This window comes from Phasianus colchicus, chromosome 6 (assembly GCF_987193195.1).
Source record: "Phasianus colchicus chromosome 6, bPhaCol1.hap1.1, whole genome shotgun sequence".
NCBI classification, from domain to species: Eukaryota; Metazoa; Chordata; class Aves; order Galliformes; family Phasianidae; genus Phasianus; species Phasianus colchicus.
The window spans coordinates 7648601-7676469 of NC_143441.1; the positions used below are offsets into that span (position 1 = coordinate 7648601).

Below are 27869 nucleotides of genomic sequence, written 5' to 3' on the forward strand. Positions count from 1 at the left end.
CAACATTTCTTTAATGGCCTAGTCATTAGTGCTGTAGCTTCACTGAAGCACACGCGTTTGTCCTCATACCTAGCATTTCTCATGTTTTAACTCAGAAAGCAACAATATCTCACTGTACACAAATGAAGGAAAGTCTGCAGAAGGGGTGACAGCCTATATAAGCCTCTCTTTACAGCCACAATCCAACAAACAGATAAACATTGAGCAATATCTAATAAAAGTCGCAGACATCTGAGTAATACTGGTGGCATTCAGAGCTCTTCTCTCTTATTTATGTGACTCAGCCGCTGCATATTTTCAGTAGGGAATAAACAAACCCAAAGTCCTCTCAGCAATACGATCAAACCTCTTCTAGAAGACCACCCTTTTCCACCCTTAGTGTAAGTTAAACACTGGCAAAGGCATCACACCTCTTTTTATGCAGGACAGTAAACGTCTATCCTCTCCAAAACCACGGGATCCTACTCACCAAAGGTGGAGGCAAAGCCTGAAAGGCTCCTCTGACTGTATCAGGACAAATTCCTTCAAAAATCCGAGTATTTGCTCAACCCTTCTTCTTGGAAACATATACAGTACAATCCAGAGTCTAAACACCAACAGACAAGTTCAGCTGTGCCTAACTTATTGAAGAATGTTGCATCACAAATCAGGAAAATTAGCAAAACAGCCTCAATGTTTAATTTGGATAAAGGAAAAATGCAGCAGAGAATAATTACTTCAGTAGTTCTCCTTGTCATGGAATGTCTGTCAACTGAAACTTGAAAAAAGAGATTAAAAAAAAGAACGAAGAGGGAGAGACCCCAGAACAGACTATGACACGTTGAAAAGGTTGTCTGGGGTGACAAACAGTTAAATGAAAGAATGAACTGCTGGAGAAAAATAAATAAATAAAAGCAGAACTATCTTATGAGCAACTGCTCTAGTAATCTTGCTAAATTTAGTTTTTCTAAATGCTCCACTGTGTCTAAGTTCCCCTTATTTCTTGGGTGGGGATAAGAACTAACTTTTCTCTTGCTGCAATTCACGTCTCAGCTGAGTTTAGCAGTTCCTAAACAACAGTGAAATACAAAACAAAACCAAATCACTCCTCAGTTTAAAAGCAAGCAAAAACTGAACTGATAACAAAGCAGTTTAAGAGGTACCAGCTTCTCTATATCTAAGGTCTATTTAGTTCAAAAGGTCTACTTAGTTCAAAAGCCTCTAACTCAGAGGGGATCTTCATGGTGACATCAGTAGCTTTTGAATCACACTCTTTGTCATAGAATCACAGAGCGGTTTGGGTTGGAAGGGACCTTTAAGATCATTTGGTTCCAATTCCCCTGCCACAGGCAGGGACACCTCCCACAAAGCCAGGTTGCTCAAATCCCCATCCAGCCTGGCCTTGAACACCTCCGAGGGGGACATTCACAACCTTGCTGGGTAACCTGTTCCAGTGTCTCACCACCCTCATGGAAAACAATTTCTTCCTAACACCCAGTCTAAATCTACCCTCTATCAGTTTAAAGCCATTTCCCCTCATCCTGTTGCTACACACCTTTATAAAAGTCTCTCCCCAGCTTTTCTGTAGGCCCCCTTCAAGGCTGCTGTAAGGTTCCCCCCAGAGCCTTCTCTTCTCCAGGCTGAACAACCCCAATTCTCTCAGCCTGTCCTCACAGGGGAAGTACTCCAGCCCTTTAATCATCTTCATGGTGCTCCTCCGGATTTACTCCACATCCTTCTTGTGTTGTGGGCCCCAGAACTGGACACAATACTCTAGGTGGGGTCTCATGACAGCACAGTAGAGGGGCAGAATCACCTCCTTTGACCTGCTGGTCTCACTTCTCTTGATGCAACCCAGCATGCGGTTGGCCTTCTGGGCTGCAAGCACACATCCTCTGCAGTAACCTTGTGCAACCTCCCAAACAAATTACTGTGCATATGCACGTATGTGCATGTGTGTGTGTGTGTAATTTCAACATTTCTAGCAGTGATGCTAGGAATGAATGTACTACTTCGCCTCATTCATACAAGTATGTCCCATTTATTCAGACTAGACATTCCATTTTTATTACATCTACAGCCATTTCACTACTCAGTGCTGAAATCATTGCATCACTTCATGAATCATCCACTGCCATGCTATCTGGGGACAAAAAAGGCAGCAACAGAATACACACAGAAGGAAAGAGACAAAGCAGCAGGCATGAAGGAGTTGCAAATATTACACAGTCAAAGCTTATTTCCACGTAAGCAGCCAAAGAAGAAAGCAATATGCACTGAAGTTCTCCTCAGACATCAAAGAGCCCTTCATGTTTTACATATTTCAATTTCCTGCACAAACTTTTCGGCAGAATACTAAACATGAAGAAATATGAAAGTTGAGATCTCAGTGCTGAAGATTGATTAAACTTGATAGACATGAAGGCCTCTGCACATTCAACCTTTTATTTTAACTTTCCTAACAAAAGAAATCAGTGCAAAATCATTAGACCAGGTCTCTCTGTACACATACCCTCATTGGTATCACATTCTGGAAAAAAAACTATTTTTTGTGTGTTAGCTTAAAATAAATTGTAGCAAATATTTTAGTAGACTCTGCAAGAATTGTGCTGAATGATTTACCAACCTTTTCTGTGATGTAGAAGTTAGAACTATCAGCATGCTGCAGTGCAAACTGATCATGATTTGCAAGAGACCACCTTAAAAAGATGAAAATAAATTAATTACAAAATGAAATTTCAAAGATTAAAAAAAATATCCTTTGCATAACTTGACTGTGATCAAATAAATGCCTGCCCCTCCCATGTATTTCTCATACTGATTTATAGTTCTAAATGATATGCTCCAAAATTTAAGCAAGCATGCATTTTTATAGAGGGAAAACTTCAGTAAAAATACATCCCATAAATTAGATATTTCCCCTTTGCATAACTGAAACAAAGCCCTATTTTGTCAATACAGTGACACTTCAGTGCTCCAAAAAAAGTTGATAAGTATCTGATATTCATTCCAGATCTGTTTAAAAACAACAACAAAAAAAATAGGTCTAATTCCTTTCTTATAGTTATGTCACTAGATTACTAAAAACATTTACAGTGCCACGATTTTATGCTGACTTTTACAATACCCAATGTCTGTAGTGCTAATGTATAACATTGCTCAAACCACCACCTTGTTAATTCAGCAATTTGGTAAATGTAAACTGGCTTCTTCTCTATGATAGCAATTTCTTGGAACAATATTTGTGCAGTGATTGAAAATCCAAGCCACAGCCAGGGCAGCAGTTCCTTCACCTATGAGGTGCAGGGACCAGAACTATTAGGTGAGGATGGTAAAAAATGCATCTCTGTGTAGAATAGCAACTAAATGAACTGCTCTCATATGATGGAAATGTTTTGTTTGGAGCCTCATCTTGCAGGTGGTTGATCCAAAATGCATTATAAATTCAAAGTCCAAAGATCATACTACTACAAGGCTGAATAACCTAATGACTTGTAACGAAGAATACCTAAATTTTCTACAGATAGTTATTATCTTCGTGTTGATTTAATAACTGAAAGAGATACAGTATCTACACCACAGTATATGGCAGAACTTACCCATCGCAGACTTCTTTTATTATAGAGGACAATGGCTTTTTCTGGTTAAGGAAAAAAGAAAAATATATATATATCACTGGGTTGTAATAGCCTGGGTATTAAAATAATTCCTAAAGCACTGATTCCAAAGAGAAAAAACAAGTTAGTACTACCTTGTTTTCTTTCCAACATTAAGCTTAAAAGGGTCCAAAAGTTTTTCAGTGTTTTGGTCTCATAAGCTATAAGGACAGCAATTCTAAGCACACTCTTGATGACATTATCAGTCCTTTTTGGCATCTTTAACCCACACAGCTTCTCCACACTGAGAAATCAAAAGGTCTTTTGTGTGTACTGCATCTCATTGCCCAGCAGAAACAGAACATTCAGATACCAACATGAGCATTTTCCAGGAACGATGTCTAAAGCAAAAAAAAAACATTCAATATTTTTAAACCTTCTTTTGTTCCTTTCAGTTATCATTCATACGATGACAGTAATCCTCACTGAGTATGCATATACAGGCTCCTCTCTGTTAAAGCATTAGCTAGAAGGTGTTAAGATCTCAGATGTATCAGTTCTGTTTTATTTTCTGTATCTGCAGGCACAAGAATTCGGACTGGGTGAAAACAGCCCTGCTGCTTTGGGTCTCAAAGAAGTAGGAGCAGACTGGTCTGGTCACAGTGCTCTGAACATTGCTACAAATACAGGGCACACATACAAATGCTTTTGGGAAACTGGTGGCTAAAAGAAAAAGAAGTTATGGGTTTTACTCAAAATATAGATGAAATTGCACGGCAAAATGAAACAGACCAAATATCACTTTGAATAACTGCAGGCTCTTCTTTCTCCAAGACCGGGCGACCACACATTATCACATAGATCTGTTGTTTTGTGTGCACTCCCCAAATCACTCAAACAGCAAAGCAGATTTCTCTCTGCTTTCAACAAATGCAGTTCGCCGAATTCTTAACTAAAAAGAAGAAAATAAACTAAAACACGCAACAGCCCATAAACAACCCCGAAGCCAACGCTGTTGCCAAAAGATGCAGTCTCCCTTTAGTGTTTATGGAAAACCGATCAGGCTAAAATTCAGCTCAGTAGCAGGATGCGTTATGGGGAAAGAGAATTGCTTTTCCTCTTGGATTTGTCTTCTGAACTGCACCACTGCCCAAACAGAAAATCAGGAATGGGAATGGGCTCACGTCAAACTCAGGTAGGATTTGTTATTTCAACAGTCCAATCAGCTAAGTCTGTTTATAAGCAGGCAGAAACATAACACGAGCATTTTAATCAAAGCTGAATGAAAGCATCTGCTGAAAGGATCCTGCACCCCTTTACTGGACCCCCTGAACCCTTGCTTCCCATCTCTCTCACTGCCACTATTGTTTTTGTGTGATCACACAGATGAGACACCAGGGAACATGACCAAGCTAAAAACTGATGTAGTAAAAAGGAAAAGCAGCCTTCCTCTGGATCCATATCCTCATCTGACCTGTTACGTCTATCTAAACGAATAGCAAATGCCAGCACATGAGAGAAAAGGAAAGAAGTGTGAGAGTACTCTCCTCTGCTACAACCAGCACGCACCTTTTCACCTGTGTGAGCACAAATGGAGCCAAACCAAGCCAGCTGCACGAGAGAAAGGCTTTCCTCCACACAGGTGATCAACTTCATCAGTTCCTCACGCTGAAGTACTGCATCACCTACGTGTGGTTGCTCTGACTTTCTGTCCCGCCGCTCTGAGGCATTTTGCAGCTTCCAGCAGTGCTAGCTTCTCCTCATACAGCAAAAAATCACATCTCCCTGCGGAGGAGAAAACGCACACACAGGGAAACAAACAACAACCCTGTGTGATCAACTCCAGCTCTCAACTACTCTCTTCCTTCTATCCCTAGCAGAAAACTACCCCGCTAAGGGAGAAGCACGGGGCTTCCTGGAGCTTGGGCAAGGCTCACTTGCTGGCCACACACGGCCTGCAGCCCTTCAGGATACTGCTGGTGCACCACTGCACCGTACTGCGACTAAACACACTTCACAGCAACAGAATGAAAAAAAAGTGCAAATCTTTTGGGATACAAAAAGCTTGCCATTAGCAGTTTGATAGCACTACAGCGAGCTTTACAAATTAACGAATGTAAAATAGTTTACATTTGCAATCCTAATAAGCTCCTGCTTCTAATAATCCCTCGGGCTCCACTCCCCCTACACGTAACTGTAGACACAACTTTCCCCTACTGCACCAAGCAGACAAAAGCCACCAGCACAGGAACTCCCAGCTGTGAGCATCACAAGGGCTGCTGTAGGACAGGCACTGCTGTGTTATTTGCTCTACAAGTGGGAAAAGGGTGAGCAATGAGCTTGTTGGTTTGCTGTTTTTTTGTTTTTGTTTTTTTTTTTTAATGAGCCAAATAAGATGAGGTAAAAGTCTACCTCCACTCTCTGCAGGTTTCATTTTGGTGCAGCTGTCAATATTTGCCTGCCGTCAAAGAGAAAAACGGCTTGATGTTTTGGTCAGTTGGATCTTCTCACAATTATTTCTATGGAAATGCACACATGGTCTTTGTTGCATTTACAGTTCTGAATAAATAAATAAAATTCACTTTATTACCTAACATATTTCAAAGAACTCCTTATCATCAGATAAACCAAAACTATTTCAAAGTATTCCCTTCATCTAAGTGAAGATTTCGTACTAGTGTTTTTAGATAGGATATTTTTGCCTTTATGTCCTCTCCTATGCTAGCAAAAATGAAGTGTGCTTTTACACACGCTGCAGTGATCTTCTTAAAGCTTTAAGAAGATCAAGCTGTAGCTTTAATGCATGAAATAACACAGACAAAAGCAAATCTTATGCTCCCTATTAGGAGATAACCCCGTCAGCTAACATATCGCTGCACTGAGCACATCAGTTAGTATAAATGTGTTACCCTAGTGTAGATATTAAATTTATAGCTAGAACGTGATGGGAAACAATAACAGGACAATACAGCTTCATGAGTTGTTGGTCTGCACGGACACAGGGAACACTAAGTACAGGCAGTGCTAGAACTGATGAGAATTTGCACACCCAGTAAAACTTAATCTGCATTGACACCTCATACTGATGTCTGTAGTCTGGCAGCAACTTCTAGTCAGCATTTCTGCTCAGCTGTGTGCCTCTCAGGACACACCTCCAGGCTGCTTGCACTAAGGTACATGCAGATCCCAAACATGGGTCCACTTCAGCACAACCCTGCACTACTCAGGATGCTGCCTGTGCAGTATTTTGTACCACTTCTGTGGTACCTTGAAGAGCACGGGTCAAGATTTCCCCCCTATTTCTCCACCAGCTTAATCCTTTCATGCCTACACCTCAGGTTCCCCACAGAGGCAACCACCCAAACAAGCAGCACTTTGTATGGGCATGTTGGTTGGAACGTTTTCTTTTAAGGAGACTGCAGAATGAGCAAAAGCCCCAAACAGACTAATGCTGACCAAGCTAGGTTCAATCGTAAGTACACGAACCTGGGCTTAAAACACTTCCAAATCAAAGAGACAGTGTCTGTGTGCATCACGAAGACGACAGAAGCCCAAATCTGTTTAGAAGCCTGTGTTACAGGTGCAGTTCAGGTGCACTCCCACGATGCTATGCCAGATGGCTTCCTTTAGGCCAAAGGCTAAATACCTTTCCTTTTCAAATAGCTCTGTTTGTTTGTTTTGGACAAGGATTGGGATATTGCCTTCCCTGCCTGACACCTTCTAATGAGAGAAGAGGAAAAACCTTAACTCTCGTTGCTGTTAAGCCAAAAAACAGCAGATGCATCACATCTGTTAGTGGAAAACATCCAGTGTCAAACTTCTGTTGCTGATCTACACATCTGTCAAAAAAAAAAAAAAGAGAATCTCAAGCCAGTAAACAGACCATTCTGTCTGTAATTAACGCTAGCATTCTGCTAACAAATCTTTTCGTGTGAAAGTCATTTCTATGAATTATTACAAAACAGAAATACCTCTTCTCCTGATCTGTAAAGGCTTCACCTGTTCCTGTTGCACTGCATGAGTTGCAGCAGCAGCAGGACTGCCCACTATAGTGTGCCAGGCACCAGGAGGCCTGGCTCCTGGATTCACCTTGCTGTTGATTTCTCAAAGTATAAGAGACAACCTCGTGCAAGGGGAAGGTCCTGGGCAGCTGTGGTCTTCAGCCTGCCCAGCCTACCTGCTCTGATCTGAGCCACTGCTGGAATCCACTCCCTCCACTGAGTGCCATTGAACTACAGTGAGACCTGACTCATTCCTCAGGCACTGGGCTACAGTAATACTGAAATCTCTATTTCACTACATTTAAGCATTGCTCCAGAGATCATACTAAGATGATAACTCAATTGTAAAAATAAAGAAGCAGTGCTCTGGAGTGAAAAACAACATTATTAAAACAAGCAAAACTGAATTTTACAACTTACTTCACATGCTGGGATCCTAATAAGCTATATTATTTCCTGCTTCCTCAAGGACTTCTTAGGGACACAAAAGCCTCAGTTAAGAGCACTAAAAGGTAATAAAGCACCTAAGGACCTACAGTCCAGTGGATTACAGCACACTTGCAATATACTTGCACCACATATTTTAAATAACACTCAGAGGACAAGCGTTACGAAGTGAGGCTTTAAGATGTGGCTCTTCAGATAACCACTTTAGTAGGTGAAGATACCTCTGAAAACCAAATTTAAATCACCCTGCAAGCCCACAGCTCATGACTGACACACTGCTGGCCTACCAGCACAAAAAACTCCACACTAAGGCACAAAACTTTATTCTGAGAGATTTTTTTTGCAGATCTCTTTTGCAGTATAATCCTGGAGTCCCAGAAGAAGAATATAATTGAATTATAAAGTACTCCTGGATACTCCAGTTGGCCAGAATGTGAATGAGGTACCTCACAATTAATTCAAGTGGTGTGCAACTGCAGGAATCTCATCTTACACAAAACATTTCTTTTAAATATAGCAGAATTAACTTTTAAGAGATGAGATTACTGCTGTCTCAAAAAAAAAAAAAAAAAAGAACCAACCACACAAGATTCAACAACAGCCAAAAAAAAAAAAAAAAACAAATGAAAACTTAACCCTGCAGAAGGCTATCAGCTGAAGACATCAAAAACCATGCCAACAAAATCAGACTCAGGGCAAAAGAGGTGAAATAATATTAATTCTCCACTTGTTTCCTAAGAAGCTCTTCCTTCACACCCCTTGTGCCAGGGATCAGGAATACTGAGATGCTATTTCCTCATGATTGTAAGAGGGACATTACTTCAAGCGTGCCTTCAGGATCTGTTTTCAGCCACTCAGCTTGGGATGATATTCACAGCCTTGAAAGACTCTAATCTACCAGTAGCAGCACAGCTTCAGAGAAGATCACAGCCAGATTAATAAATCATAACACACAAATGACACTTTTACCCATGATGGCTGCCTGCCACCACAGAGAACTGAAGCTGTCACGATGATTGTTCCCAGGCTTATGGTCCCACAAGAAAAGAAACCATATTTTTCACCATCTACTGCAATTAACAATGATTATGTTAACAAAGTACTGTTCGTGCATATGCACATCTTAGTGCACCAAATTATATTCAATAATATAATATTAATATATATATTCAATGCATTGAAAAAAATAATCTGCATTACTCCTTCCAATGCTATTCTTATTTCTAGAAAATAAATAAAAGCTCTTCAGTAACATAAAATCTAGACCTTTCACTATCCCAACAAAGAAAATGGTACATTAACTTAGTAGATATGATTTCCTTACCAGTTCTATTAATTACAAATTAATCTATTAATTATAAAACTAAATTGGCAATAAAAATGCTAAATAATATCATCCACTATGATGATATCCTGATTACTATCTGTACTATAAGCAGTTTCATCTTCCATTTTATGAAATTGAAGTATTGACAGTTACAGCAGGAAGCAATAAATCTATACGATTGTCAGTCTTTGTTTAAAACATGGAAGTTGGCTTTGAATAAACCCTAACTTCAGCTTACTGGCTTAAAGTTAGTCAAGTGGGTTTTTTCATTTGTTTGGAAAAGTCAGCAATCTTTTGGCTCATCCATCGGCCTATTTCTCACTTTTAGGTATAAAGGAAAAGAGATGCTGCTCCCTTTCCACAAACTTGTAAAAGTATACAAAGCCTCACTCTAAAAAATTAACCATGAGCTGCTTTGCCTTGATTTTAAGAGAGATGATATGTGGAGCCATCACTAAAGATAGGGAGCAATGCTTCAGGGTACAGCCTCCTGTATAAGCAGACCTCAACATTCCTTCCTCCTTCATCACCTGGGCAATTCTGGTGCTCGTGCTGCTAGGACTGTACTGCTAGGACTGTACTGCTATACTTCTAATACTGGTGACAGCACTCGCAGGAACTACAGCTATTCTTAGTCCACAGACATTGCAGAAGTGAAGTGCCACTTTCCTTTCTCTAATTAAGCATTTCACAACTGCTTTTGAACTATGTCTCCCCACACAATCTGTGAAACGCTGAGCTAAATCAATTACCACTCCCCAAGTGTCCAGATTTAGGTCTGAAACCCAAAAGATTCAGGTCTGAAATCCAAAACTACCTGAGAAGTCCCTTTTCAAGATTTCTTTGGTTTCCTTTCAATATGCAGCGAAGTGCAATGACTTCTCTAAAGAAAAAAAACAGCAATTGAAATGGCACTTATACACTGGAAGAAGAAAGAGACAACAGTAACTTGGAAGACATTCTTAGAAAAAAAAGTTTGTGGATAAAATCTAAACCTTAGAGAGAGCATCAACGTAAAGCAGCCTACGATTACCCCCTATGTGATACACTGCAGTGTTTTAACAAGACATTGTCATTTGATAGCACTCCTATTAATTTTGCCTACCAGGTAAAGATTGTGCTTTGAAAAGCAAAACCCAGCTGTGTTTTTTGTTTCGATTTTGGTTTGTGGTGTTTGGGGCTTTTTTTTTTTAAAAAAAACCAATTTTATAGATTCACATCTGCTAATTCTATCTAAATTTAATGATCTGGTAGATAAAAGTTAACTTGGAGGAAGAGACTGCACAACTAAGTTTAATTATGAACTGTTTCCTTACATAGGAACAATGTTTACCTCCAGCAGTCAGGAAGGTCACCGCAGAGTTTTAAGAACCTCTGGTTTTAGTACACAGCATTACCACACAAACATGAGTTAAATAGGCAAAACCTGCTATCAACCTCAAATATCTACCTTGTGCCTCTTCTGGATGTTGCCTCCCCAGCATCAGGAAGAGAGGAGCTGTGAATTCACACCGTGAAGACCTGAATACACATGTTATCCAAAACTAGCACTGGCTTTATCAGAAATAATTTAAGCACTAAAAAAAGGTTGTTGAGAATCATTATATATATAATGGACACAAATTCAAGCACATTAATGTGCATATGAACGCAAGAAATAACATCATAATACAAGAGGCTATCTCTGCATCTTGGAGAACGTTGTCAACATCCCAGTTAACCTGTACAGAGCCCGCATGGCCTCATCCTCTTATTTTCTTCCAGATTTAATTGAGATTAATAAACCAGAAGATTGGGAGATGAAGGTAACAGGCAGTCAGCACCTACACATTCCTTTCTTCCCCACATCGCATCCCCAAAAGTCACTCCCAAAGACCCCAATGCAAAATCTGACACCAATTCATTTCCTCTGCTTACATAACAGGAAGACCTAAATGATCATCAGCCCTATATCTATAAATCATAATCAAACTTCTTCATTGAAAAATAACTTTCACAACAGTACTAACTGCCACAAGATGGATATACAGGTAACACTTCAGAGGAGCACAAGTCTCTATACAGTTTTTCCAAAGTTTTTAATTGAGGATACGTTGGGAATAGAAAGAAACCCAAGTGACAAAACCAAAACATTCTGAAAGAGAGTGACTGAAATCACTGAAGTCTATCTCTCTCAGAGACAGCAGAAAAGTACACTAGTTTGCTCACGCTTTCAAGTGAGCTTTAACACATACAGGCAACTGCCAGCTGCTAGGTTTAGTGTGACTTAATGAAACCCCTTCTAATGAGAGGAGGATGCGAGTAATATGCATTTTTTCCCTTCTTATTTAAGAAGCAACTTTCCAGAAAACAAGCAGTTTCAAAGCCCTGACATCAAATAGCATATTTCAATGAATGAGAAGAAAGGTTAGGCACAGAGGCTGGTTAAGGAAAGCACTTAATTATATGTTATGCAGGCAAAGAGCCCCCCTTCCCCAGTGAGACTAATTCTGTCTGCTTAATATTAAAAACATTGTTGATGAACCCAGGCCAACAATCCTACAGAAACAAAGCACAAAGCATCAACTAGAAAAGCTCTGTGACTCCAAATTCATGTCATCAGAAATCATGTGCTTGAAGGGGAGGTATTCAAAAAGGTTCACCAGCATTTGGAGGAAATGAAGTACTCATGAGCTCTTTTCAGGCCCAACAACTTCCAACATCCTACTGACAATTATATGGTTTTTACAGTAAAATGTCCTATTTTGAAAGTATCTTATTCTCCTCACTGCTAAGCAAAACATTCATATACGCAGTTAGGTGAACAGGGATACTGCACAGCTGAGTTATAAATGCTTCCAAGAATATCCAACAAGCATCTTAAAAAAAAATACAAGTTTTCCTCTAGTCTTTTCCATGGTATTTTTAATTCTGTATTTGGAACAGTTTCAGTACCTGGAAAGATGAAGAACTTGCATTATGCTACAGTGCATTATTCTTCTGTTGTTCTTGGAGCTAATAATACAGTGCTGTTCTTTTAAATGCTCGCTTTCTTTCTGGTAAGGGATCAGAGGGGGAGGATAAAGGTAAGGAAGATAAAATTTTGGGTGGTTTCTGAATAGTGCCATACGGTGCTTGACTGAGCAGATCCCAACTGGGAGATAAGCAACATACACTGGTTGCAGTGCTTGGTCAGTAATGGTCAAGTCACTTCACTTTTCCGCCTTCCTTTTCCTTTTTGACTGTTTACAATTCTGTGGAGCAATTGATTTATATCTCAGACCAACTTTTCTACTGAATACACATCTTAAGGGAAACGGATCAGGAAAAAGTTAGCACTAAGTGAAGCAAAAGCAGAGCTGTTTTTAAGGCTCACATCCACTTTTCTCCCATCCTCAACAAAGGTAAACGTGCAGGTTTGTGTTTACGCGTATGGGAAAGCGATACAACTCTCCCATCTTCATTTCTTGTCACTACATCTGTATTTTCCATGTCAGGAAGAAAAGAGACGAGCCCCTTAGCTTTCATCGCCCCTCTTGTCACTGCATGAATAGTAAGGCCACTGTTAGCCTTTCCTCCAGCAGCCTCATTTTCCTCCTTCCCCTCTCCACAAAGAGGCATGGGGAAGCTGCCTGCTACTCCATGCAAGTCAGCATTCATTCTTCTTGTTCTAATTCTTATACAGTGAAGTTAAGACAAAGTTCCAGAGCGGAAAGCATGTACTGTGGCTGTAGAGTTATTTTAAGCCCTTTTGTAAATTAAAAGCAATAATTTTGGTATTATTTTGCTGGTGCTTGAAAGCAGACTGAAAAATGCTCAATCTTCATCCCCAATGTACTCCATAGCAATGAGCTGATGTTCATCATGACTAACAAGCATCTTCCTCTGAAATAGCATGCAGTGTCTGCCATTCGTTATGTAAGAAGAAAAAAAAAGTCAGTCTTCACTCCAGAAGGCAAGAGATTTGTATCTACACAGATAAGCTTACTAAAAAATTTCACCAAGTGAAAATGCAGAAGCACAGCAGGTCTGGAAAATAAGGTACAAAGTGCTCAATACTAGACACACACCACTGTGGGGTTAACTAGAAGTGAAACTGATTGCACTGCACAAAGAAAATTGAATCCTATTTCAGTAAAACGTTCTCAGCACAAATTCAGATTTTTCTCCTTCATAGAGTTTCATAATGTTCTCAGCCCCTAGATACTTTATGTTATAAGCACATTATTAAAGGCTTGCAAGCTTTCCTTTGCTCTGAATACTATTTACAGAAATAATTATTTTAAACAAGTAGCATGATGTAGGCTTTCAGTACATTATGGGGAAGCTGTTAAATATTAAAGACATTGCTTTTAATATTAATGCATATGCCACAAAAGAATAATCTTAGAGAAGTCCAGAATGCAGAATACAGCACTTGTATAACTTAATCACTCTCCTAACACTACAAATAACCTATAGTTTAATTCATAAATGTGAATGCATGTACCACAAAAAAAACAACCACCACCAATCTTTAGGAAGTCCAGAGCAAAGCATAGCGTTTGTATAACTTAATCTGTCACCCCCTGCTCCCCCAAATACCTACAGAGCTTAATTCATAAACTTGAATTCATTCATTTCTGTACCTTGCCTCAAATCAATTCTGTTCATGCAGCCACTGCAACAGAAACAAGCAGGGGAACAGGACAACCCACGAGATACCCACAAAGACTCCCCTGCTCAGAATGTGCCACTGCTCAAGTTCTAATATCTGCACTTGCTGCAGCCATTCAGCATGATCACACTACAAATGCAAAGCACCGACTGTAAAAATTTGCAAAGACTTTCTGCCAGGAGGTAACAACATTACCACAGTTTTACAGTTGAACAAAATTAAGGCACAGAAGCGTTAAAGTGGGGCACATAGGGAGTAAATGCCTCAGTTTAGCAGCTGTTTAAAAAGAAAAAGCAAATTGAAAACATAGCAGAACACATCAAAAAATTAAGCAGTCACAGAGGAAGAGGGTTACACCCCTTCTGCTAAAAGCACCTTGTACTGCATATGTACTCACAGAAACGTGTGCATCTAAGTAAACAGAGATCCAGAGACAGACACACACACACGTACACATTCTCTCTCTAGGTCCATAGGATCAGACACACACAGCACTTACTTGATCGATTTCCATCAACTTGGGGAAGGCACCCGGCCATTCGATTGCCACCTTCACTATATCAGCAGGAGGGGGCATCGCGATGCTGCTGTTCTTCGGAGCCAGCACAACTGGACACTAAATACTGCAGAGAGCCTCTCTCATTCACACCTGCAGGGAGAAGGGGGGGGGAAGAAAAAAAAAACAGCAGTTCAGACAGAACTCCACTAATGCTGCTTTGTTTCTTGTGTTTTCCCTGGCTGGGCAGGTGCATGAAAACATCTGTGTATATGCATATGCAGAAGCACAAGAACTGCACATATTACAAAAGCAAGCATAGGACACAATGCCACGACACACTGCACAGCCAATCTGTTCGAAAGATGGCTGAAGCACAGAAATGTACAGTGAATAACAGGCAAGCATTAGATTTAAATAGAGAAACTATTTTTAAATATTATCGAATACGGTGGTAGAGAAAAGCAACAAACTAGAAGAAGCTGTTATTACGGTGTCACTCCTCAGGTCCCTGGGAATGTGATGGCATCACTTGCAGCTTGCACTCCAGAAGAAGATTGCCCAGGAAGTCATGGCCAGGAAACACTGTTTCTTTTAACTATAGCAGTGATCTTCTATGTGTTCACAAATAGATCAGTGCACTATAGCAACCAGGATGTCAGGAAGAAGGCAGAACGCAGCAGTTTCCACATATACATACATACACACACATCCTCACCTAACCGAGTCAAAGATTTGTGGTAAATCTTAGAAGAACACACAAAGATATGGTATGCATTAACAACATCACCAGGCAGCTACATAAGACATTATGGTTCTGCAAGAGCACGAATATCAACAGAACTGCATGTCAAACAACACAGGCTGTGAATTTTGGGGAAGGAAAGGAAAGAGGAAGAGCCAAATCCTTAGGCTTGCAGAATTTAAGTTCTGTCCCTAAGGAGCTTAAAGCTCCTTGAAGTTTGCAACCTTGCAATAACAACATGCAACTTGCAAAGCAGTGCAGTACTTCCTGGAGGTTCCTCCTTCTTTCTCACTCCTCTCCCAGCTCATCAGCAGCAGGACAGCCACCCAAGTAGCAAAGCTCTGCAGCTCTCAGGCACAGTAACTCATGCAGGTACTGCCTGCTGTACCAAGCCCTCTACACAGAGTCTAAATCCCAGACCATGGTGTTTGCCATGCCTTTTGTTGAGACCTAGCAGAACACAACCGCATAGAGCACAGCAAAAGCAGCTGCAGACATCCCCAGAGGTGCAGCTCTTCTTTTGAGCAGAAAAAGAAGGAAGTGGTTAACGAATGGGCCACATGCTCTCACATACACCCCTTGAAAGAGCTAAGGCAAGAGATGAGTTGTCAGAACATACCAGACATCCAAGAGCCGCAAACATGTACTGGGAAACAAAGTCTCTGACCACCTTTTGCTACTGCTTCAACTCAGCTCAGCCTATCAATAGAGCTCTCCCCATCTGCACCAGAGCATGGACTCAGTCAGCCTGAGCAAAACCATGAAACCATCCCTGTATTGAGAAGTTTTGTAACCTCGTCTTCTACTATCTGTAAGTGGGAGCCAGCCCATCCTTCATGCACATGGCTCCACCCATGTGTCTTCATCTCCATTCTGAAAATGGTCAGCCCTCCTCAACTTCCATCCCTGCTGCATTCTACATAGGGTTCTCAATATACGATAAAAAGAAACAACTACGTATGAACTTTAACACCAGGAATTTTTTTCCAACAGTGGCAATTCTGATGCTGACAACATCACACATCATCACAAAACAAAGTGGAAGGCAGTAAGTAAGACAACAAGCGGGACTATAAATAAGACTGCATTGCGGGTAATGTCTCGAAAGGAAAAAAAACCATGATTAAGAAATGAAGAAATATTGTCTGCACTGGTACACGCACAGAAACTCTTGATAGATATCCCAGGGACCAGGATTAAACACAATTAAAGCAAGTGATTAGCTTGCTAAGGATCAAGAACAGTCATACTGTCAGCTGCAGCTTCCCTATCAGAGCCCAAGCGGTACAAAGCCCCATCAGCTCTCCCCCAATATCTTTCACCCTCACTGTTTGCATCTCCCATGAGTGTTCCCCTTGCTGTGTAGTACACTAACAACTCACCAGCAAAAAAAAAAGAAGAAAACAAAATGCAGTCGTCTGCTTTTGGCATGTTTTAAAGTAGCTTCCCAGAGGTGGCACAACTTGGCTGGGAGGAGCAATGAGCTGTTGATCCACCTTGGGAGTAAAATGAAACTGAGAGCCTTGTGCCTTTCTGCTGACACACTTACAGTGATAGCATTCCCCACCTCCACAGCAGAACAGTCCTCAGTAGTTTCAATCTGGTAACGTTTTGGTATGAAAGCGTCAGCAAAGCTTAAGCCACTTGGGCTGCCTGGTACTCACAAAAGCAGAGGATTCCCCAGCATGAGGGACACAGGACCTGTCCTCTGGGATGTTAGCAAACCATACAGCTCACCAAATGCTGGAAAAAATGCCTCGAGTCACAACTACTGGCCATGAGTATGAAGGCAAAATGACATCACACAGCAATATATTTGCAGAAAACTTCCACTCTTACACAGAAACGCAGGTGTTAGCCTTCATTTTCCCTTAGTGAGTTGTGGTCCATCTTAACAAGTCACACAGGAAGGAGACAAATGGTTTAAGAAAGAACAGTCAAGGAAAACGGGTTGGAAACTAATCGCATTCAGCTATGAGTATTCCCATTCCAACGCATGGCACAACTGAATTCTCTCACAACATTCAGAAGACAATTTCAATGTGTCTAGTCTTTATTGCAGGCTAACACTGAAGATCTCCTACATAACTATAACTAATATATGCATTCTTATACAGTTACAAAAGTCAAAGCAAAATGACAACTCTTTAACCAAATGGATGATAGTTCAACTTGTCCCACTAGAAGAAGGACAACTCATAAGCATCAATGTGGTCTGAATGGTGAAAACCATACATGAAATAGTCACTACAAACTTTTGTTTCTGTTACTTAGCAGACCAGTCAAAAGGGCACAGATGTTTTCTCTACATTTTAATCTTACGAATCCAGTGCAGGACCTGAAAGATAATCTGGGTTTGTTCTACCTATGTGGCAATATCAGAATTTTATACTGTTAGTCAAAATAGGTCTTCATCACAAATTAACAGCCACAAAGAAAATACTACACTCTGCTGAAAATTCTAAATTATCAACTATTTCTTCCACTGATACACATTGCCTAATACAGAAGGAAAAGTATAGTCCCTAGTGAGAATTGCTTACCAAAGTGGAAGCATTTCACACGATGTGAATGAAGAACTAGAACCGAGGTCAACTGCTTTTTGTTATGTCAGTAGCAGTCAAATAGCAAAAAGGCTAAGGACCTCTCTGAAGGGTCCTGTTGCAGACTTTATTCAAGAACAACTCTTTTTTTCAGAAGCACTGATACGTAAGAACAACTTTACTTATTTTTACATTTATTTTCAACTTAGAATCCAAAAGGCAACACAATGCATGAGTGCATGAAGTGAAGGAAGGGAGGGAAAGGAAAGCTCCCATAATTTGCTCTAGTACATGCAATGCAGCTGTAACACAGCATGCTATTTTAAATCTGAAGGTAAACCAAACAAAAAAACCTACACAACCAAAAGCACCAGAAGTATTCCTTCTAACGTTGATACAGTTTTCAGAACCATGACAGATTACCCTGTTAAAGTGCAAATTCTGCAAGTACTCTCATTACCACACACAGCATACTTCTGCATCTCAACCACACTCTGCAGTCTAAGAGTAATAAACACTCAAGCTGGAAATCAAAATGTGTTAAATTTACTACAAAAATGCATCAAATTCCCACTTTACCTAATTGACTCTGAGGAATAAATTCAGTACATATATTAATAAAATATATTTACTTTTCCCCTTCTACTTATGTCACACTCATGTGAAAACAGGAGTACGAAATAGCTTTCTCAATAGAACACGTTTTGTTTTAAACTTGTTTTGCAATCACCCTGCCGCTTAGCATACAAGGTTCTCAAAGTGCTCTGTACTTAAAGCTATCAGAAGACGTCTCTGAAAAAATTAACTGTGTTCTTACTCTATAGACAAGAGGAGAAATGAAGGCTATGTGGAGTTATGTGACTGGAAGTTTTAGTTATATATGAAAGCAGCAGTCCACAACAACTCATTTCTTCTTTTACAGAAACACAGAACCAGGTCACGAACAGCAGAATTAGCAAAGTTGATGACTTAAGAACAAGCAGAAGAATGCATTAAAAGAAAAAAGGAAGCATACGTGGGAACAACCTGAGGCTGGCACAAGTCTACGCTCCCCATGGGCAGGCCCTCCTGCCAGCTATGGGCCAAATCCAACCCAATCAGGGTAAATCCACTGCCCAAAGCCTGGTGCTCACACATAACTGTTGTCATAGACCTCAGAGGCCTCCTCCAGCAATGTGGCCAGAGGGAACCAGGTGGCAAGCTCTGCTGAAAGGTCCCTTAGGAACTGCATCCAATTAACCATTTTAGAAAGGCAATCCAATGCTCAATTAACATCCCTAATACAGTAATTTTTGGAGTTCGACTGCATGATCGAGCAGCCATGCACAAGGAGCTGTAAATACATCCTGCCATCTCTTCAAGGATGGGAAACAAGGTGCAGGGCCTGGATGTAGACTTGGTAGACATTTAGAGGCTTTCATGCTGCCTTCTCTTTGTTATAGGTTCAGCGTCACGTACCTCAAACTAGACAGCAATCACAAAGGCCCAGCAGACCCATTGATGCTGCAGGAAGACCTAATGCCACTCAACAGAATTCTGTTTCTCACATCTGCCCATCGCCTTCCTAAGGGGAACATTTCTTTGATTCTTAACTTGCAGCACTCGACCAACAGTACATAATTAGTTCAGGAAACACCACTTACTGTCACAAAAAAAACCCCACAATCTTAGGATCCACCAGGTTTAAACACAATATTTTTCCTCTCATAAACACCTGAAAATTTAGTATTGGGATTGATCTTAGAAACGTGGATGTGAAAAGCAGGAAAGTGCAAATCCACACAGGAAGGATACTGAATATTCATGTGGTTATCACCTGCCTGTTTCTCACATTCCCATCACCTTTCTTCACAACTGTACTCCAGGTACTTTATCTTCCCCACAGCACTGCTGTTCCACTCCTTAAGAAACAGTTTGTGTATTTGAGGTCCTGCTGACGCTTTCAAAAAAATAAACAAAAAAATCTCTTCAAAACCGTAGAACAAAAAGAGCTTTAAAGCGTGCTTGAAAAGAAAAGGTGGAGGAAAACAAAGCAGCCTGGATGCACTTGGAACACAAGTCGCATTTTGCTTCTAGAGCACATGCTGAAGCATTCCAGAAAAATATAGTTACTTGCTTAATTTGAATTTCTCTGCTTCTTGGAAGACCACGTTCCTTCTAAGGCACTTTTATTTAACATCAATAATTAGAGGAAAAGAGTGCTGTAAATTTGGTTGCGATTACTGAAGGAATCTGAACTTCCATGGTAATTTATTTAATACTTACATACCATCCAGCCAGCCAAAGATGCTCTCTATATTAAGGATGTTAACATAGAATCTCTTGAGGCTAGAGATCAGGAAAGTCCCAAACCATTCACTCAAGTATTCAAAAGACTATACCACGAGGAAAAAAAAAAAAATTACAACCTGGTGGTTAATGATGTCACATTTAGCCTCACAAAAACTCTGACTTTTAAAAGATGCTGAGTACCTGCCCAGCACATGCAATCAGGGCAGGTATCCAGAAGACATCCTAAACTTTTCACAGTTTATCAGGGCTTGCTGGTTAGCTTTGGGTTGTTTTTTGTCATTTGTCTTTAACTCCAGATGTTTCTAAATTGAAGCAAGCAGCAACAACAACAACAACCACCTCTCCTAAAATCCAGCTAAATGCAAATTTTCTTGACCTGTCTCCCAGGGTAGTCTAACAACCTGAGAGATACAAGCAATGGAGAGAAGATGAAACCTCAGTTACATTCAGTGTTGCTGCTCCTACAGGTCTGTAAGAACAAAATGGAAGTTTTCAGAAATATGAAAGTTGAGGGGAGAAGAAAAATAGGAATTGGTACTATAAAATTAATAATTGAAGCAAAGCAATATAAATGCAATTTCTTGTAGACTTTGAAATGTTTAAGCTAAAAAAAATTCCAAAGGAGTCTAACAACAACAAATTGAATATGTTCATTACAGATTGGTTGAAAATACATTAAAAAAAGAGGCTGAACAGAGAAAGTTCATCAAAAGTTCTGTGATCAAGGAAAGCAATTTTGAATGGGATTCGGCTAAGAGTAAAGAAATAACAAAATATCACAGTCCTTTCCAGCACTAACACCATTTGGCTGTGGTACTTGGACTCTTCCTGCCATTTTGATAAATTAAGGAATAAGAAAGAGCACACAAAAAGAGCATCTTCATCATTTTATTGCTTCATTTTAGCAGAGGGTGAATCAAGGCCTTGATGACTGGCTGTCTCCCAAAGGAGGTAACAGATACAAGTAAGCTCAAGGTTGGGAAGAATTCTAAATCATGCTGGAACAAGATTAGTCAGTAATATAAAATAAGAGAAAACAAAAAAAGGATTTTTTTTTTTTTTTTTTTACCCTATAAAGGTGTGTGACATATGGAGGAACTAATGTCATTGTCAGGAAGTTAGTAGTCAAAAGGAGGAAGAGAGGAAGAAAGGACAGAGACGCATGAATACTAAAGGAAATAACCAAGTCAGCTGACAGCACACAGACAGGATATCAAAGGTGGAATAAACAATACTTTTCTGAAGAAATTGTTCTGCAAAGAAAAACAAAGGAGTGGAAAAGAGAGACACTAATAGTCCACAGTGAATAAGCAGAGCCAAGTGCTCATCAGCATGCTCATCAGAAAGAAACAGCAAACAATATACTAGTTATAATTTATGAGTCTAACAAGGACACAAAAGTTTTAAGACACCAGACTTTTGCTTCAGGCACTGACACTGCTCTTCCAAGTAGCAAAAAACCACCAAACACACCTGTCAATCTTGCAGCTCTATCTACAAAGGTGTTCCTACCACTACTGTTTCTCTCATATCTCCTGAAATGAGTGCATCAAAACAGCTAACAGACACACACACACACACTAAAAACATCTCACCTAGTTTGCAACTTCCTCCATCTACTTCAGTTCCTTCATTTACTCCTGTAGCAAGACTCTTTGTCCTCTGCCATTAACACGCATTTGCAAATAACACTTTGCTCCTTACACCTGGGGACTTCTCAGTGCTTGCACTCTAAAGGACATTTTGCAAAACAGTAAGACTGAACATGGAAAGCACAGTCATAGCCATCCAGAAAAAAAGCAACAACAATTAAGACAGCCCTTGTTTGTATCTAAAACATGTAAAAAAGCTCGAGCTGCACTGTATTAAAGAGGCTATCTCCTATCAAAAGCAGTTGCCAAGACTAATCTAGCATTTAAGTGGATATTAGAAAACTCTGTTTGGAAACAGAAATACAGAGATGCTAAGGATGGAAACGTCAACACAGTCACAACCCATAAAAACTAAGGGCAAGCTCCAGATTCATTTAAACAGAACGCAGTGGGTATTTTGAAGGGATGCTAGGAAGCGTGATGAGCAGATGTTCAGAAGTAATGTGACTACAAGGTAACAGCCGTAAGAACATTCTGTCACTCAACCCATTTTCAGGGGTGATGAGCCTTGCATGAATCCTCACAAACTGTCTTAAGCATGACATCTGATATATGAAAGTCCGGGGATTTTAAACAGCAGATTAGCAGTTGCTCATGCGTACTGCAAATTGGTGAGTAGCAGGTGACACTACTCAAGCAGAGTGGTTGGACAAGACAACTTCCTGTAGTCCCTTCCAGCCTCAGCCATTCTATCATTCTGTTGAGTACACTGATGTAATGAACCTGAGGTATCTTGAAGCCTTAGTCGGCCCATCCACGTTCAAACATTATGTATTTTGTGCAATTAGATGTGTATACAGTGAGCAAAATGGCAGGCTTTATAGCAGGTTGCTTCCTATGTCATGGTAGTATTCTGTAAATAAAATAAAAATGACTGTCTATTACAACTTCAGAACAAGCTTCTGTAACTCCTTCCATTCAGCAATCTAAGAGCACCCATTCAAAAGAGATCTCACCCTCTTATAACTTGAACTAAGATCTTAAAGATGAAGATGTAACTATTTCCAACAACAATTGAGAAAACTTCTCTCGCTGATGAGTTCACACCCAAATTACAACCCATTTATGAACTTAAAACCCCCCTGAATCTATATTATTATCCCAGACTATGAAAAGAAAAAGAAAAATTGAAGAGGTCAGGTATCTGACTACTGTTTCTTAAGTAACTGTAACTACAAAGATTCTCTAGGATTCCCCAGATGGCTCCAGTTAATGCTCACCATCAGAAGATCAGGATGGCACAGCTGTGTTATTCTGTCTTACCCTGGTTGAAGCTCCCACTCCAGCCTCTCTGGGAACGTACATCACAATGTCAAGAATGAGTAGAACACTCCCTGCATCCAAACTGGCTAATAAAAAAAATTGAGTGCTTAATCAGCCCATAATAAACATGCAGAGACAACACAACCAGCACCATCTGCACGCTGAGGACTGAACTATGCCAGCCACATTATTCTGCAAAATGACTCGTGGAAGTTTCCTTCTTGGGAACTAGACATCAGTTGTCACTGATTACTGCTGCAACTCAATCAGCTTCTTTCAAAATACTCATTCTAAATGAACTGGCACTTGCCGTGCAATGCTGTTTTATATTATCATAACAACAAACAGGGTGCCTCATGTATTAATACTCTCTTGATTCCACACCAGAGCTATTGCCAAGTATTTTGTCAACTATGAACTTAGAAACGCCAGCCACAGGACAGGCAGAGCCTGGCAGTCACAGGCAAAAGGGCACAATGCCTTTGCTGTATAATAATGTGCATGTCACTAACTATATAGCTAAAATAGATCCTCACAACTGTCCCACGTCAAAAATACTGTAATACACAGCAACAGCCTGAGCCATGCTCTGTATGCTTTCTGCTAAGCTGAAATCTTTTTACTCCAAAACACTTCAGCTTCTGCCATTCAAGGTTCAGCTCCCTAGCAGAATGTACATCTCCATCACCCCAGTGTCACTGTCTGGCCTCCTGCTCTCCAGTACCAGCACAAACTCCTGGCCAACAGACTGGTTCTGAGAAAGACAGATTGCTAAAAAAACTAACCCAACAAAACAAAAGCAACACATCTGCAGCCAAGTTAGCCCACTAAAATCACTCCCCACTCACTTGCCTAAGCATCAGCAAGCCCATCATTGAGTATGTGTAAAGACAAAAGGAAAGCAAGAATAACTTGTCTGTTTTAAATGGTCATGGAAGCACCCTTAGCCTTAAAAAACAGATTGATTTCACCTGTGCAGAGTTCAGGGCACACAGCTGAGATTCACTTTGGTGAATTAGTAGCAGAAAATGATGTAAAATATAATTACCACCTCATTACAGTATGTTTCATTAACTCAATCAGCTCCTTTATAATTGTAACACACATTAAAAGATTAAAGTGTTTGGATAAAAATCAAAGTACATTTTTAATGCTCTGCTGATAGCCAGAGTTCATAATTTTCACAAATAAACTAACAGCCCTTCATTAAAGCTCCTGTGAACACAACCACTGTTGTATCATCTTCGCTTAATGTTTCCAAATTACATTTTGTCAGTGCAGTTGGGGGTGAGGGGTGAAAAAAAATAAAATCACTGTTCACTTAAATGCCTAATTCAGTCTGACACAGTTAGTAGTGTTTGCAAATAAAACTGTCAACTGAAATTCACAATTTGGAACTTCCTATAGGGCCAACACCTGGCTGAAAAGGCCTTTGTGTGAAAATGCCAACATTAAAACAAAGCACAAAACAGCCTCTCTGCCACGCTTTTAATCTGCTTTCAGGAGTAATTTAACATCAGTAGATTTCTAATGTTCGAGCAATTTATCAATGTGATTATCTATAAATTGCTTTAAAAACAGAACGGATTCCTCTTTCTGCCCTTCAGTAAGGCACTTCTGCTCTGCCACGAAAACTAAAACAGCTTTTACAGGTTTAGAATAGTGAAAACCGTGAACACAGAACTTAGTTACTTTCTCACTTTATGCTATAGTAAGTGACATTCAAATCATACATTGAAAGCATAAGCACTTCCAGAAAGCAGTAGTGCCCATCTCTACTAAAAGTCATTGGCCCGACCCATTCCTCCCTGCAGCCCGCTGATGCTCCAAGTTAAATCCGTGCAGACTTCGTGCTGTGCTAGCAGGCCTGTTCACATGGCCCATCAGAAGCCTCTCTGTGTGGATAGATTCCACATCTCCAAACACCAGCTGAATCCCATCCGTATTCCACATCTCGATACCCAACACTGGATTTTGCATTGTTGAGTAAAATGCAACCTCCACCTATCCTGCTTGGAAGATTACCCTAGTGTGTAGGGCTCTAAGTCATATTCTTTACAACATACAGTTCCCACTTGTTTTGTGTGGCCTTATCAGGAAGAAACAAGAGTACTGCGTCGTACATGGGAAAATATGTTTCACAAGTTTCTTTTCCGCATGTGCCATTTCCCAAACAATGGAGCAGATTTCTACCAGCCCCAACACTTTCACAAGCTCTTTTCCTGGGGTGTTACGTAGTAAAGAATGAGATGGATTTCAGCTTTCCTCTCTTACCTTGCTGGTCTCGCCCACTATCTCATTAACTTCTTTCCATCCTAGCAATGACGACATTAACTCCACGTGAGGTAGAAGGTCTGACTTGAATTCTAACGAAGCAGTATCCAAAGTTCACGTTGCATAATTGCCCAGAACAAAATCTGATGCTCTCACTTAAACAAGGGAGAAAAACCTATTTTTACATTTGCAAAACAAACCTCCTGAGACACAAAAAAAACAGATTGTTGTTCGACCTTCATGTTATGAGAGAATGTAATCTTGGCAATTCACTAGCCGCTAGTGCAAGATATACCAGAGAAAAATAATTAAAAAAGAACCAAAAAGACAAAAAAGAGCTTGCAAACAGACCTATCAACCAAGTTCCCCTTCCCCACAGCACTGATTAAAGAGAAAAAGCCCATACTACACATAGGTAATTACGCTGTTAAAATGAACAGAAAGTCTGCTTCAAAGACTGTGATGTTAAACTTGGGACCGAGAACACTTGTGTTTAATTTTCTTTTATTCAAAGGCTTTGTGTGTGGCCATGTCCATGCCCTTTGGCCCTCCGTGTCTCCAACCTACAACTCTAAAATGGGGCACCACATTTCCTCAGAGAAGCTGAGAGGCATTTAGAGGCTACAGGGGTGTGTATCTAAATCAGACTGACAGATTACCCAGAACAGGCAGCTGCCTTATTATTCACACGCTTGGACAGACTATTCATCCAGTTCTTTCTGTATGTTAACCTTCTCAACCAGCAAGGTCCTGAGAACAGACTGGCTTACATCCCTATTTCTTGCTACCATAATTAATTTGAATACTACACTGACATTAAAAAAAAAAAAAGGTAAAAGTTGAAGATGAGTCTTCAGTGTAACAGAAGCCACCGGTGCTTCTCTGCATTTCAGAGCGCGTTGCTGCTGTTACCTTTCAGGTAGGGCAGCTCAGAAGAACATCAGCAGTAGACTTTGGGCTCGGAACAGAAAGGGGCAAACCATTTGTGGCTGTATTTATTAGCCAATGCCTTCTAACTCTCACTCTGCCACATTAGAACTGTTGTTACCAGCACAAAATGATAAATATGTTTTAAGGATTACTTTAAAACAAACTAGCGAGGGAAACTCATTTCCCAGGCAAAATAAAAGCATCACTATTATATTCAGAGAAGAAACTCAGAAAATACACAGAACATGCAGTGAAGAACCAGCCTGAAGTTTCACTGCCATTTTTCTTTACATATAAAGCTGTTTTTCCTCACCTGAAGAGTCCCAGAGGCACACACACGAACGCCTTCAGAGCTAATCAAAATGCAAATACCCCGAAACAGCCCAGTGAGCAACCACTGCTCATCTCTGTACCACGCTCTTCCTTTTCTCCAGGCCTTCACCATTGAGTTCAAGCAGTTTTGCAAAACACCGTTGGCTGTGGTTTTAGAGCTCTGAAAACTCAAGGTGTCTTCAATTGAGAAATAATCTGTCGTCTGGCTCTTCAGTTCAGCCATTCCTGGCAACTGCCTTGTTTTCCACACTTACACATGACAGGAAGAGACCACTGTCCTGTGACAGTTACCTCTGACTGGCCCCAAATAATTTCTGTAGTTTTACACAGTGAGATTAACACATGGCTGCTGGTGACACCCCCCCTTGCTTTTAGCCATTTAATTGCTCAAGTGGAAATACAGATGTTAAGAGTCAGGCGCATGACAGGAAACCCTGGCCTCTCGCTTTGAAGAGGCATAACGTGACTGCAAGATGAAAAATGCCACAGCTACAAAGAATCCCAGTTTTCTGAGCGAGACGATGGGGAAAAACATCCAAGGCTTCTTGCACTCTAGCAAATCAAACTAAACTATTGTTGGCAAACAAAGGAGCTGCCTGGTTTGAACAGCTCTTTTCGTACATTCACCACTATCTATTCCAGTTCATTGCCAACCTTACTACGAAAGAAGAATCAAGTTTAAAAAAAAAAAAAACACAACAAACAAACAAAAAACAAGGCAAGTTTTTGCATGTCCCCAACCAATTTAACTATGATATGTATGGCTGCTTTCTGTTAAGAAAGCTCAACCATGCAGTTTCTTGTATCAGCCAGGAACTACAAAGCCCTGCTGAGCACGTTTGCCATTTGCACAGCCACCTGTGTGGTGATGTGCACATCACAGCTGTTAGTTTATATGTGGGAAGGTAGATACAGGTCTCTGCTGTCAGACTGCATCCCTCTGAACTGACATCCCCAAGCTTGCAAAGAATATGTTTTTATAGTGATGAAAAAGCAAGGAATTGAAAGCAGCTTTCAAATATTTTAGATACCATGTCATTAGAACATGAGTCAACTTATATCTGCTCTTAGATTTTTTTTTTATTTATTTATGTCTACTAAAAAGTCATCAGAGGCAAAAAGTCAACTGCATTTCAGACACCATTTTTGCTTTTGTACAACTAAGCGATGACAGCTTTAAAACCCAGTAGAGTAAGCAGGGATTAGACTTTAAAGTGCTTCCCTTTGCTTTTAGTATATAAAACTTTCACACGACCAACCCTCAGAAAGCGTAGAAACTGTCAGGAGTTCCACCATGTTCGTTTTAACAAGGACAACAGTGGGGAAACACTGAAACATCAGCTTATTTACTTACT

General features: G+C 40.3%; 1 protein-coding gene across 10 annotated transcripts in view; it reads right to left on the minus strand.

The window, feature by feature from the left end:
* ELMO1 (engulfment and cell motility 1) overlaps window positions 1-27869 on the minus strand; it is a 295982-nt gene that overhangs the window by 235053 nt on the left and 33060 nt on the right. For 8 of the 10 annotated variants that reach the window (XM_090142300.1, XM_031590444.2, XM_031590446.2 and 5 more), the window contains 3 exons: window positions 14486-14635; window positions 3579-3619; window positions 2606-2678 (listed from right to left, as the gene is read on the minus strand). In XM_090142300.1, coding sequence (XP_089998426.1) covers window positions 2606-2678; window positions 3579-3619; window positions 14486-14563 — 192 coding nt within the window. In that variant the 5' untranslated portion in view covers window positions 14564-14635. Of the gene's footprint in view, window positions 1-2605; window positions 2679-3578; window positions 3620-14485; window positions 14636-14974; window positions 17464-27869 lie in introns of those variants that run through there. The other 2 variants (XM_031590449.2, XM_090142301.1) reach the window with 2 other exon arrangements.